Source organism: Mandrillus leucophaeus, unplaced genomic scaffold, assembly GCF_000951045.1.
Source record: "Mandrillus leucophaeus isolate KB7577 unplaced genomic scaffold, Mleu.le_1.0 Scaffold541, whole genome shotgun sequence".
NCBI classification, from domain to species: Eukaryota; Metazoa; Chordata; class Mammalia; order Primates; family Cercopithecidae; genus Mandrillus; species Mandrillus leucophaeus.
Window position 1 is genome coordinate 281,577 of NW_012105820.1, and position 13,174 is coordinate 294,750.

The 13,174-nt window shown below is 48.4% G+C and overlaps 1 protein-coding gene across 1 annotated transcript in view; it reads right to left on the reverse strand.

Moving 5' to 3' along the window:
• The window catches only part of SUPT6H (suppressor of Ty 6 homolog (S. cerevisiae)), a 37,144-nt gene that overhangs the window by 6,774 nt on the left and 17,196 nt on the right, over positions 1-13,174 (reverse strand). Inside the window, exons 15-27 of the mRNA XM_011997513.1 lie at positions 10,994-11,189; positions 10,322-10,461; positions 10,081-10,198; positions 8,647-8,723; positions 8,282-8,417; positions 7,847-7,984; positions 7,601-7,768; positions 6,872-6,999; positions 5,529-5,736; positions 4,856-5,003; positions 4,029-4,171; positions 2,236-2,376; positions 558-753 (exon numbers count right to left, since the gene is read on the reverse strand). Of these exons, the coding sequence (XP_011852903.1) occupies positions 558-753; positions 2,236-2,376; positions 4,029-4,171; positions 4,856-5,003; positions 5,529-5,736; positions 6,872-6,999; positions 7,601-7,768; positions 7,847-7,984; positions 8,282-8,417; positions 8,647-8,723; positions 10,081-10,198; positions 10,322-10,461; positions 10,994-11,189 (1,937 nt within the window). The remainder of the gene's footprint in view (positions 1-557; positions 754-2,235; positions 2,377-4,028; positions 4,172-4,855; positions 5,004-5,528; positions 5,737-6,871; positions 7,000-7,600; positions 7,769-7,846; positions 7,985-8,281; positions 8,418-8,646; positions 8,724-10,080; positions 10,199-10,321; positions 10,462-10,993; positions 11,190-13,174) is intronic.

The following is a 13,174-nucleotide window of genomic DNA, read 5'->3' on the forward strand; positions in this document are numbered from 1 at the left end:
CAGGATGGTCTCGATCTCCTGACCTCGTGATCCGCCCGTCTCGGCCTCCCAAAGTGCTGGGATTACAGGCTTGAGCCACCGCACCCGGCCCTCCTGACTAATTTTTAAAATATTTTTGTAGAGATGGGCTCTTACTAAGTTACCCATGTTGGTCTTAAACTCCTGGGCTCAAGTGCTCCTCCTGCCTTGGCCTCCCAAAGTGCAGGGCTACAGCCATGAGCCACCCTGTTTGGGCTTAATTTCTGACCCACTATTGGATTGTGAGACTCCTTCACCTTCTCTGGGCCTGGATTAGCTGATATGAAGGACACATTAACCTGGGCTCCTAGGACACTGAAAGAATGAGGCCTTAAGAGTCACAAGGCAAATGTGACCCAAAAGACTCTGGGTTCCAGCCCTACCTATGACTCTTTCATGACATCTCCAGGCCTCAGCACCTCAAAGCTGAGTACCTACTTCCACTTGAGACTGACACATGTGCATCCTGTGGCCTGAATCTCGCACTGGGAGAACTGCCAAGATTCAGGGTGCACAGAGATGGTGGGAGGCACACTCACTGGTCCGCTGCTGCTTCCGCTTCATGTCCTCCTCCTGCTTGTGGTCTGCAGCTTCAGCATCAAAGTCATAGTAGGTGTCCTTGGGCAGCTTCCACTCATTGTTCCTGTCCATGAGGTCTGAGGTGCGGCAGGTCAGGTCTGCACTGAACTTCTCAATGTCAATCTTCATGATGCGGCAGTGAACAGTCATTCCCACCTAGATCCACAGAACATTTGAGCTGGAAGGGACAAAGATGATCTAGCCCGATGCCCTATTTCACACACGAGAAAACCAAAGTCCAGGCAGAAAGGTGTAAGGTGTAAAGTGACTCGCCCAAAGCCAGCCAGCTGCTGAATGGCAGGCTGGGAGTTTGGCGTGGAATCCCTGCACTGATGCCTCCACTCTGGGCAGGAAAACCAGCTGGAGCCTGCTGGATCTACCCTGTCCCTGGCACTCTTCTCTTCTCCAATGAAGTTGCCTAGTTACTGCTCCTAAAGTGCCATCAAAGGTTGACTCCCCCAAGCCCCCCACTTTTTGTGAGACAGTCTCACTCGTCTCCCAGGCTAGAGTGCAGTAGCGTGATCTTGGCTCACTGCAACCTCCACACAGGGTTCAAGCAGTGCTCCTGTCTTAGCCTCCCAAGTAGCTGGGATTACAGGCGCATGCCACCACGCCCAGCTAATTTTTTTATTTTCTGTAGAGACGAGGTTTCACCATGTTGGCCAAGCTAATCTCGAACTCCTGACTTCAACTGATGATCCACCCACCTTGGCCTCCCGAAGTGTCGGGATTACAGGTGTGAGCTGCTGCGCCTGGCCTGACTTCCCTTTTTGAAGGGGAAGCAAAATAATAGCTGTTTTCTGTAGCTTACCCTTGACATGAGCCCTTCTAAGTAGTAGCAAAAGTCAGTCCCTCTGCATCACTCTCCTCCTTGTGAAAAATCTCCCCAGCTTCATTTGTTAGAACTATCTTTCCCCAGCCCTCCTAAGTCATAGTTCTCAGGCATTCACAACACCCAGAACCAGTGAATTTGGCAGAGCTGGTATCAGCTATGTCACTAACTGGATGATTCTGAAAAATGTTGAATTTCTCTGACAAAAGACAGTATTTCCATTTCCATCAGCATGTGAGATTAGAGACAACATATGTCGATGTCAGTGCTGGTATCTAGTGGATGCATAATATATGGCCGGAAAATAACAGAACAGTAAGGAAGCCTAGAGATTTCCTCCTCATCCACAGACACCATCTCAAGGTTCCTTCTGTTATCTGGTTCTGCCTAGAGGATCCAGAGGCTCCCTGTGCACAGGGGCTGTGCCACGCATTATTTTCCATCCTCTACAGCACTGCTGCCTGGTCTTGGGAGAACAGGCAGAGCCTTTCTGTTTCACAGCATGAAATGCTGGGCCCTGCCCTCTGGACTGAACTGCAGCTTCCCACACAGGAAGAGAGAGCCCTCTCCTAAAGGACTGGGAACTTGCTGAAATTTCACAAAGGCAGTGAACAAAAGCTGCTACTCATTCAAATGCTTCTCACCCTGGCTTCTTTCAACTAGTTATAAATCTTCCCTGAAATGCTTCCCACCAGCAGCCACTGGGAACAGAGCCTAACTTCTGGTGGGGACAGCCCAAAGTTAAAGACAACCTGATCTGGGCAGCTGAAAATTGCACTACGACCTTAGGACAGTCAGCCCTCTACCTTCACTCGTTCTTCTGGCCGCTTTACCACTTTGTCACTGAGGAATTTGGTGGGGATGAAGCCGGTGACACCATTGTCTAGCCGTGTTTTGACACCGATGGCCTGGCCTGGGCACGAACCGCTGTCAAAGTGGTTCCACACCTAAAGAGGGCATGAGGAGAGGAGCTTGATTATCAAGATTCTAGAGATCGCTTATTCAGAAAAGAGCTCCCAGAGGTGTTGTAATTTCTTTTACCACTGACACCTTGCAGCATGATCTGAAAACACAATGATGACTTAGTCATCTGCCAAGACAGAATTTGAACTTCTACAAAGTCCCTTGTCTCATAGCTGATGCTTGGCACCACTGGCCATCAGATGAATCTTTTTCTTTGAGATGGAGTCTTGCTCTGTTGCCCAGGCTGGAGTGCAGTGGTGCAATCTTGGCTCACTGCAACCTCCGCCTCCCGGGTTCAAGCCGATTCTCGTACCTCAGCCTCCTGAGCAGCTGGGATTACAGGCGTGCACCACCACACTGGGTGGATTTTTATATTTTTAGTAGAGACGGGGTTTCACGATGTTGGTCAGGCTGGTCTCGAACTCCTGACCTCAGGTGATCTGCCCACCTAAGCCTCTGAAAGTGCTGGGATTACAGGTGTGAGCCACCACGCCTAGCCATCTTTTTATTTTTCTTGAGACAGGATCATTCTGCCTAGGCTGAAGTGCAGTGGTGCAATCAGGGTTCACTGCGGCCTCAATCTCCCAGGCTCAAGTGATCCTTCCACCTCGGCCTCTCGAGTAGCTGGGACTATAAGCGCACGCCCCCTAGTCTGGGGGGATTCTTTTTTTTTTTTTTGAGACAGAGTCTTGCCTGTTGCCCAGGCTGGAGTGCAGTGGTGCAATCTTGGCTCACTGCAAGCTCCGACTCCCAGGTTAACACCACTCTCCTGCCTCAGCCTCCCAAGTGCTGGGACTACAGGCACCCGCCACCACGCCCGGCTAATTTTTTGTATTTTTTAATAGAGAAGGGGTTTCACCGTGTTAGCCAGGATGGTCTCGATCTCCTGACCTCGTGATCTGCCTGCCTCAGCCTCCCAAAATGCTGGGATTACAGGCATGAGCCACCGCGCCCAGCTGCCCCTTCCTTTTTAAAAAAAGGAGATGGGGTCTTGCTACGTTGCCCAGGCTGGCCTCGAAATCCTGGGCTCAAGTAATCCTCCCAAATCAGCCTCTGATGTAGCTGGCACAGGCGTGAACCACTATATGTACGTGCCACCATGCCTGGCTGCCATTTTGTTTTGACCCAGTGACTGTAGTAAGTTTCCATGTCAGCCTTTTTTTTTTCCCTTTTCTGAGACGAAGTCTCATTCTGTCGCCCAGGCTGCAGTACAGTGGTATGATCTTAGCTCACTGCAACCTCCACCTCTTCGGTTCAAGTGATTCTCCTGTCTCAGCCTCCTGAGTAGCTGGGATTACAGGCATGTGCCACCGCAACTGGCTAATTTTTGTATTTTTAGTAGAGACGGGGTTTCACCATCTTGGCCAGGCTGGTCTCGAACCCCTGACCTCAGATGAACCGCCCACCTTAGCCCCTCAAAGTGCTAGGATTATAGGCGTGAGCCACTGTACCCAGCTATGTCAGCCTTCTCAGAAGGGACTTCATGCTAAACCTGTATGTTTCTATCTGTCTTCCTTCCTTGTATACTTGTTTGGTAAAAGCATGATCTAGAATGCCCTCATCTCTGATTCCCTTTAGGCACCGAGATCATTCAACCAAGAAAATCCACTGAGCAAGATAACGCTGCAGCACACACCTCGCTTAGTTCAGGGAAATTGTCCTGCTGACAGAAGGGGCACTGCCACAGCCCTGTCTCATCATTGCGGATCGCCTGGTCATAGCTCTCACCCTGGGGACGCCTGTGGGCGATGCCAGTGACATTGCAGATGATGAGCTTTCCTGCAAGAAGGAAAGAGGATGGGGAGCAGGCTCAGAGAATGTGGAAAGAACTTATTTCCACCAGCCTTTAAGTGACAGAATATCTGACTTCCTTCCCATCCTTGAAGAGGGAACTCTTCCTGAGCTTTATTTATTTTTTTGAGATGAAGTCTTGCTCTGTTGCCCAGGCTGGAGTACAGTAGCGCCATCTCGGCTTACTGTAACCTCTGCCTCCCAGGTTCAAGGAATCCTCCTGCCTCAGCCTCCAGAGTAGCTGGGATTACAGGTGCCCACCACCACGCCCAGCTAATTTTTGTATTTTTAGTAGAGATGGGGGTTTCACCATGTTGCCCAGGCTGGTCTCGAACTCCTGGCCTCAAGCAGTCTGCCTGCCTTGGCCTCCCAAAGTGCTGGGATTACAGGCATGAGCCACTGTGCCTGGCCGTTCCCCTGATTTGATGATAGAGAAAATAAAGCTATAAGAAGACTAACTGCATGAAGATTCCACAGCACATTGGAAGCATATCTGACCTTAAATTCAGTTTTGATTTTCAGTCCAGGACTCTTCAGTCTTTTAAAATGCTCTCCTGGTCTTCCCCATGTACAACACAAACCTGCCTCAATCTGCTGGAACTGCTGCTTGGTTTGAATGTACATGGTAAACACACCCCCTGCTCCCAATAAAAAAACGACCCCAGAATTTACCAATGTAGAAGGTCTCTGGTGTTTCTTTGGTTAACATATTGAAGATCTCCTCTGTGTTGGGAGAGCGGTAGGCTGTCCGGAGGTCCTTGTATCGACAGCTCAACTCTGCCCGGATGTCATAGAGTGTGATGTGTTTGTCACCATAGCCCTGGGGAAGAAGCCCATCAAGAAGAGCCTTGCAGCTGCCCCCCAACCTGAGCCTCAGGGAGTCCCGTGGAAGGGGCGGGCCTCTCCAGATGGGAGTACGTTTCTGTCAGGGCTGCTTCTCTTCTTTCCATCAACATTTACTAAAGGTGGTTTTCAAACTTAGCCATGAAACACTGTCCTGTAATCAAAATACTTCACGGAACCCCAATGAGTCCACAGATATACGCAAAGCTGTGCTGTTAGAAAGGAGGAAAGGGGGCCTAGACGGAAACTGTAGTACTGACATCCTCCCAACTCCCTCCTGCCCCTTGTAATTATGGTGGCAATCTCAGACTCCCCTGGCTCCTTAACAAGCAGACCAAAAACTTCCTTGAGGAATCCGGTAGAGCAGGGCAGGGAGATAAGAGGGTCAAGTCTGCCATACTAACAGTATTAGGCTTTCTCTACACACTCACTACCCAAGTCTCCTACTAACCTGGCCACTTGGGATGGGTTTTCCTGCCGGGCCTTCCATGCTGTCCCTTACCTGCCTCTCCAGCTCTTCTGCAAAGGCATCAAGGTCCAGGTCTTTGAGTCGCTCTGGGTTTTCCAATATTTCTTCGAGGGCTCCTGCAGGATTGGCATCCTCGGCTGATTCATCGTATTCCAGGGCATCCACTGCCATCTTCCTAGCCCACTCATAAGTCTCAGGGTGGACGCGGGAACCATCAAGGACTTCAATATATGAGTCAGTGCTGGAGGAAAGGCAGAAAAGGAATAGGATATAGAACGAGAAGCTTCTAGTAACAACCCAAATGTCCACCAATGGGGAACTGGTTAAATAAATTAGGGCACCTCCATACAATGGAATACTATACAGCCATTAACAAGAATGAGGTAGATCTATGTGTGCTGACATGGAAAGATGGCCACAATATATTGATACGTGAAAAATGCACTGCAAAAACACTATGAACCATATGATCCCATTTTTGTAGTAAATGGGTAGTTAGTAAATGCATAGCAAAAATAAAATTTAGAAAAACTGTAGTATACATAAAATTGTTATGGTAGTTATCTCTGGGGGGTGGGATTATGGGGGACTTCCACTTTCTGCATAATATTTCTACATGTTGAATTTTATATGATGAAGTTATATGAGTCTTATAATAAGATAAATCAAGAAAGGGGAAAAAAAACCTTCGAAAATTTGCTGATAGCTATTTTCCCCCATAAAGCCTTCCCAGGCTGGTCTTGCCCGTGCACTCACATGGACCTATGTTATTCGTGGAGTGTTACAGCAAAGCTGAGTGGAAAATGAAGTTTTAGAACTTGAAGCCTATTTCCCCACTGATTTCCATTACTGAATGAGGAGCTATGTGCCCGTGGAAAAGATCCTCCAAAGACTGAGTTGATAACTTCTGGAGAGGAAGAGGTCAATAGTGAAGTCCAAAGTCCAAGTGAATAGAACTTTCTCTTAATAACATCATCTCAAAACATACCAAATCTCTCTCCCCCTTCCTTATCTCTTCATACCCCCAAACTCCTTTTTCATTGCCCCTGCTATTCCCACCCTTATCTGGCCACAACAAACCATAATAAAAAAAAAGCAAGTTTGTGTTCACTGAACAAAATCTTGTGTTTTCCATGCTTAATTTATAAGCTAAGCTGGTCCTTTTTATGTTTCTCTCACATGAAAAATGTTTCACATAATTGAACCGATCTTTTCCATAGGTCAGGGGCTCTTGACTGAATAAAGTTCCTTACCTTTTCTTTAAAACATTTCCTAAATTAAATGGCTTGTGGCCCTTTGATAGCCCTAACCCCTGAAACCCGAAAACAAAGCCCCCAAGGGAATTCCTCCTGCCCCATCCAGGCAGAGGGCATCACCTGTCCCCCAGGGAGGCCGTGTCGATCTTGAGGAAGCCAGCGCAATTCATGAAGACTTTGGGACCCATGTGGCACATGGTGACCAGCTGCGTCCGGCTCTCGAGCCGGGTGTTGTTCTGCTTCAGGATCTGGGGGAGAGAGCTGGACTGAGCCAGGGCAGTAACCAGGCCCCACCTCCCCAGACTGTTCCAGTCTCTATTAAACCCTCGTAACAAAAATTCTGTCCCCACCCAGTATCTAGTTGAGCACTACAGCACGCTATCGACTACTCAAAATTAAAAAACAAACAAACAAAAGTTTTGCTTTAAATGGGAAAATAATAAATGATGTTATACCTACACCAAAGACCTAATGTACGGCTTATAAGTTACAAGTTAACACTAGTTGGCTGGGCGCAGTGACTCATGCCTGTAATCCCAACACTTTGGGAGGCTGAGGCAAGTGGATCACTTGAGGTCAGGCGTTCGAGACCAGCCTGGTCAATATGGTGAAACCCCATCTCTACTAAAAATACAAAAAATTAGACGGGCGTGGTGGTGCAAGCAGCAGTGAAGGGCACAGCTTTGGCCAACTGGGTCTGAAGTCAGACTCTGACTCTCACTAGCTGAGTGATTTTGGACAAGTCACTAACCTTGGTCTTCCTGAGCTATTAAATTATACTGACAAAGTATATATTCATATTCAATGAAATGGCAAGTTTTAAAATTTCTGAATTCACTCCAATCCTACCTTCAGGAGGTGGGTCCCTTTCCGAGGTCCCAGGCCACAAACATACTGGATCAAGGCCTGGCTGTAAGGGTGGGCAATGGCACGGTTGACATCGACCCCGACCTCATTGACTCGGTTGATAAATTCACAGTACAAGGCGTTGAGCAGCTCCTCTTTCACCACATGCTCCTGTTGACATTAAGCAGGCAGGAGTAAGGTTACTCTGCCTTTCCCTCCACCCAAGTCTGCCTGTCAAATCCTACTCACCTGCAAGGGGTGAAACTTGAGACACAGGATGTCTTCATCGGAACTGCACACCTGGGCAAATTCAATCAGAGGGTCCTGGATGCGCCGGGCCAGGGAGACGGCCTGTCTCAGCACTGGAGGGTAATCCCGGAATTCTGCCTAGAGTCAAATGAGGGTCAGCAGGGCCTTAAAATACCCTCAGCTCCAACATCAAGAGGAAATCCAAACCATTCTTGTTTAAATCATTTTCTCTGCTTCTCTGGGATCTTTTTTCCTGGGACCGATTTAATTTCTGGGACTCCCAATCTGAACCATAACTGCAAAATGGAGAACTTCCGCATGGATAAGTACACAGGTATAATCCTGTGCCCTGATAACCTTTGTTTCCCTATTTAATCTCTTTGGGACTAATAGCACTTGCCTGGGCAGGCCCTAAGGGTGGGGCTCCAGCATTACCTCTGACTTCTTGCTGTTCATATAGAGAATGGCCAACTCGTTGTCAACCAGCTCTACCCCAATAGATGACAGCTGCTGGCCCTGATCCAACTCATGTACAATGCGTTTCACATCTTCAATCAACATCTGGGCGTCCCTGGTGGGATAAGTGTTGGTCAATGAATACATTTTCTTAGGGATGGACAGTCTCATGACTGCCTTGGGGGCAGGGAGGAAAGGGCTTTGAAGACAATGAGGTAAAACATCGCCAGGCACACTCCCTGCACAGGCACAAGCCCCATATGTTATAGGTATATGCCAGATACAATAATAAGGAATGAATTGGGTCACAGCCTTAAACTAGGTGTGGTCTAATTCCCACCTACCTGTTCTCTCCTGCAACTGTCACCACATGAGGCTTCTTATTCAGGAGAAATTTCTTTAGCGTTTCAATGTCTTGAGCCTGGATTGAAAGAAAATTGAAGCTGAATGGCTCTGAGGATGTGAAGATTTCAGGCAATTCTGTCTCCCTATGTTGGAGATCTTGTAAGAACTGGAAAAGTCTTCAGATATCTGGTCCAAGGTGCTTCCAAGGAACCATTCCCACCTCTTCCTGAAAGTTGGCCACCCTGCCTCTGCTTAATAATTCCACTGACTAGAACTGCACTCCAGTGGTACTAGCTGCCACTGGCCAGGTCGCAAGGATGAAGTGAGGAGACCGTTCTTTATTGTAGACCAAAATCTAATACTTAGCCACTGGTTCTAGTTTTGATGAAGCAAAACAAAGAACTAGTAGCTGCTCTCTTTTGGGTGTGGGCCCTTTGCAAAGATCAACATGGTTAAGTATGATTTTCTTCAGCCTAAAAATGTCCAGTTTCTTATGATTTACTTTCCAGTGCCTCACACTCCTGCATGTCCTCCTTCTGTGGCTATTTCATTTGTGGTGTGACTTTTGCTAAAATGTGAGTAGTTAGGACTATTAGATATTCTGATCTCCATTTCAAGATTTTAAGGGCTGGCTGCAGTGGCTCACACCCGCACTCTGGGAGGCTGAGGCAGATGGATCGCTTGAGTCTAGGAGTTTGACACCTGCCTAGGCAATATGGTGAAACCTTGTCTCTACAAAAAATACAAAAATTAGCCAGGCATGGTGGTGCACGCCTCTGGGGCTAAGTAGGACCTAGTAGGGTATGGCTACTGGACAGGCTGAGGCAGGAGGATCACTTGAGCCTGGGAAGCAGAAGTTGCAGTGAGGTGAGTTCTTGCCACTGCACTCCAGCCTGGCGACAAAGCAAGACTCTGTTTCAATAATAATAATAATACAATTTAAAAAATAGTTGTTTCTTAAGAAGTTTTTCTTTCAAGAACGGAGCTCTGTCAACAAAACTCAAAGATACCACAGATACTATTAGGATAAACAAAATTCAGAAATATACCAACCAAATGAATTGAAAGTCTTCTTTCCTTGGAAAAAGAGACCCTGAAAGGCTAAAGCAGGGAAAAGGATGGCTTCACGCCTCAGTGGCTTTCAGCTGCTGGAACAGCCTGACCCAGATGCTGGTAAGAACAGAGGCAGTTAAAGCAACTCCAGAAGCACACAAGGCCTAGGAATTGGCCTCAAGCCAGAAGCAAATTCTGTACCAGATAACTTGAGTGCCATCTACTGCTCATGGAAGTGAGGCATCCCAGGGGACAAGTCAGTGACCAGATCAGAGAATCAGTCTTGCATAGGATTTTGCTTAGACCATAAACACTTATTCCCACTGAATCATAAGACATACTCCAGATGTACACTTAGTAACCTCGTCCTAGCCACTTGCCTTCTTTTCCCGCTCTTCCTCTCTCCACGCAGTTCGCCGTTTGGTAAAATGGGGCAGTCGAAGGAAGTCTGTCACTTCTCCTTCACCATTGACCAGGGCACAGAACACAGGGTGATCTCTGCCAGACGGACAGAAAAACAAGAGTGCAATAATCAGCAATATGAAGTTATAAATGAGAGAAAAATGAAATTTAGGAAGACAGATAAGAGATGGTGCTGGGGAGGCAAAAACAGGCTGTTACCTGGCAGAGGAGAAAGCAATGCCCAGGACTCGAATGCCTTTCCCTTGGTTCTCGTCCATAAAGTCATCATCTTCTTCCACTTGCTGATCTGGTCGGTAGGGCGCCACTCTCAACCAATTGTAGAGCTTTCGACTACAGGCCTGGGGGAAGAGACACAAGGGATATTACATACACGATGACATGGTCATCAGGCTCACCAAGTGTGCTACGGAAACACACTCATACACACGTGCGAGGGTGTGTGCTTTTTTTTTCTTTTTGAGACGGAGTCTTGCTCTGTTGCCCAGGCTGGAGTGCAGTGGTGCCACCACGCCCGGCTAATTTTTTTGTATTTTTAGTAGAGATGGGGGTTTCACCACATTAGCCAGGATGGTGTAATCCCAGAACTTTGGGAGGCCAAGGCTGGCAGATCACGAGGTCAGAAGATCGAGACTATCCCGGCTAACACAGTGAAACCGTGTTATTTTATACTAAAAATATAAAAAATTAGCCAGGCTTGGTGGCGGGCGCCTGTAGTCCCAGCTACTTGGGAGGCTGAGGCAGGAGAATGGAATCAACCCAGGAGGCGGAGGTTGTAGTGAGCCGAGATCGCGCCACTGCACTCCAGCCTGGGCAACAGAGCAAGATTGTCTCAAAAAAAACATAAAAAAAATCATGAGTCTCTGCCCTCACCTTTATGACATATTCCTTGGCTTCAGCCAGCAGCTTGTTCTTGAGTTCTTTGGCCATCTGCACATAGAGGAACTGCTGTAAAGCCCGTTCGATGGCCATGGTGCGCTGCCGGTTCCACTCCTGCACCTGGTGGCTGAACTCATCTCGGTAGTAAAACTGTTTTATCTCTTCAAAATATGTCTGGTCGTTGCCATAGCTGAGGAAAGACACAAAGCTATGGTGTCAGGAATGGAGAAAAGGGACACCCAATGTCCACAAACATTCTAAGCAAGCCAGAGACAACAGCTTGCTCAACTATGAAATTGTGGTTCCCCACTCCTGAGGGGCCCTTCCCTCCATCAGACTCCCCACCAGGCCTTCTCCAGAGAGCCTCCAGGCCAGGGTTCTGCTTACCCTTCCACTCCCTTCATATCTATGCTGATGTCAGTGGTGAGGAGTCCTTCGTCTTCAGCCAGGCATATCTTGAGGAACTGATCATCTCTCAGTTCCTTAACAGGCTTGTTCTTTAAGTACTTGAAGGAATAGGCATAGTGGGCCTCATCCACATCCTGCACACATGAAGGGAGAATCATGAGCCTGTGGATGGGCTGGGCCAGGCCCCAGGAGAAAAGACTGCCTTTCTGCTTTCAGGCACACAGCTCAGTGAAGTGGAAGGCAAGAAACTCAGGCCAATCAAAGAAGGAGCTGGGGCACATCTTGGATCAAAGCCCTTCACCCAGCTCACCTTTCTACCTTTCTTGGTGGGGGTTATATTTAGCTTGGCTCTCTCTTGGAAGGTCTGCCTCAGCACCTGCCGGACAAGGGGCTCACGGGCAATCTGCAGGGCTACCATGTAGCGGGCGCCTTCTAGCACAGCTTCTGGAGTAGGGAACTGGCTGTGGGGAAAATGGTGCAGCTACAGGACCAGGCTGTTGTGGCCCTCAGGCCCCTCCTCCTGTCAGTCACCTGCTGCACGCCTACCTGCAAACGTAATCCTTGGCCAGCTCCAAGGGCTCTGCGGGAAACTGCTCTGTCTCATGCCGCTGGTAGCTGTCCCGCAGGTTCTCCCCAAACTGCTCAGGAGTAAGCCCAAACTTTTTGGCCAGGCCATCTAAAGCAAACAGAAGAGTGAAGGGTAAGGCAGCAGATGGGCTGATAAACCTCTTGGCTTTCAGAATCTGGAGTTGGAATTCTGGGAACTAGCCTTTGTTATTTTCCTGAGACGGTCTCGCTCTGTTGCCCAGACTAAAGGGCAGTGGTGTGATCATGGCTCATTGAAGCCTTGACCTCCTGGGCTCAGGCGATCCTCCCACTTCAGCATTCCCGAGTACCTGGGACTACAGGTGTGTCTCACCACTCCTGGCTAATTTTTTCTGTATTTTTTGTAGAGTCTTGCTATGTTGACCAGGCTGGCCTCCAACTCCTGGGCTCAAGCGATACTTCCACCCTAACCTTCGAAGTGCTGGGATTACATGCTTGAGTCACTGTGCCCAGCTAGGGCACTGGAATTTAAAGAGGCCAGGAATGAGCAGGACCAGGTGGTCAAAGAACAATGAAAAAACTGATTTTAAACACTTGATGGGCTGTTATAAAGCAGAAGAAACAGACAGACTGGACTCTCTCCCTCTAATCATGAGTTTCCCATTACCTCAGGAAATTAGAGAGAGGCTGAACCGTCACTGTGGGGCGGGAATGGGTATGGAGAGGAAGTGCTTTTGAAGACCAGATAACAGGCTGGTTCAGGATTGGATTGGTGATTGACCCAGATAGCCTTTCTTTTTCCTGCCAACCAGTCTTTTTTTCTGGGTAACTTCCCTTGCTCAGGCTAGAATGCCTAAATCCGAAAGAAGCTAGCTTTTACCTAGCCCAGCACTCTGGCAGATGGTGTACATGTCTCGGCGAGAGGCTTGCTTGAGCTCTGGCCCCCTCTGCTCCTCATCTTCTGCCTCGTCCCCTTCACCTGGGAAGAAAACACGGGGAGATTGAGGGTTCTAGTTTCCAATCACTCCCAAGAATCTGACACATTAGGAGAGAAGCCTTAAAGGGTACCCAGCCAAGGGTCTCCTTCAAGATGCCATGGGCCATCAAGTCTCCTGGGTTTTTGAGACACAGCCTCTGTTTGTTGCCCAGGCTGGTGTGCAGTGGCGTGATCTCAGCTCACTGCAACAACTGCCTCTAGGTTCAGGCATGCCTCAGCCTCCT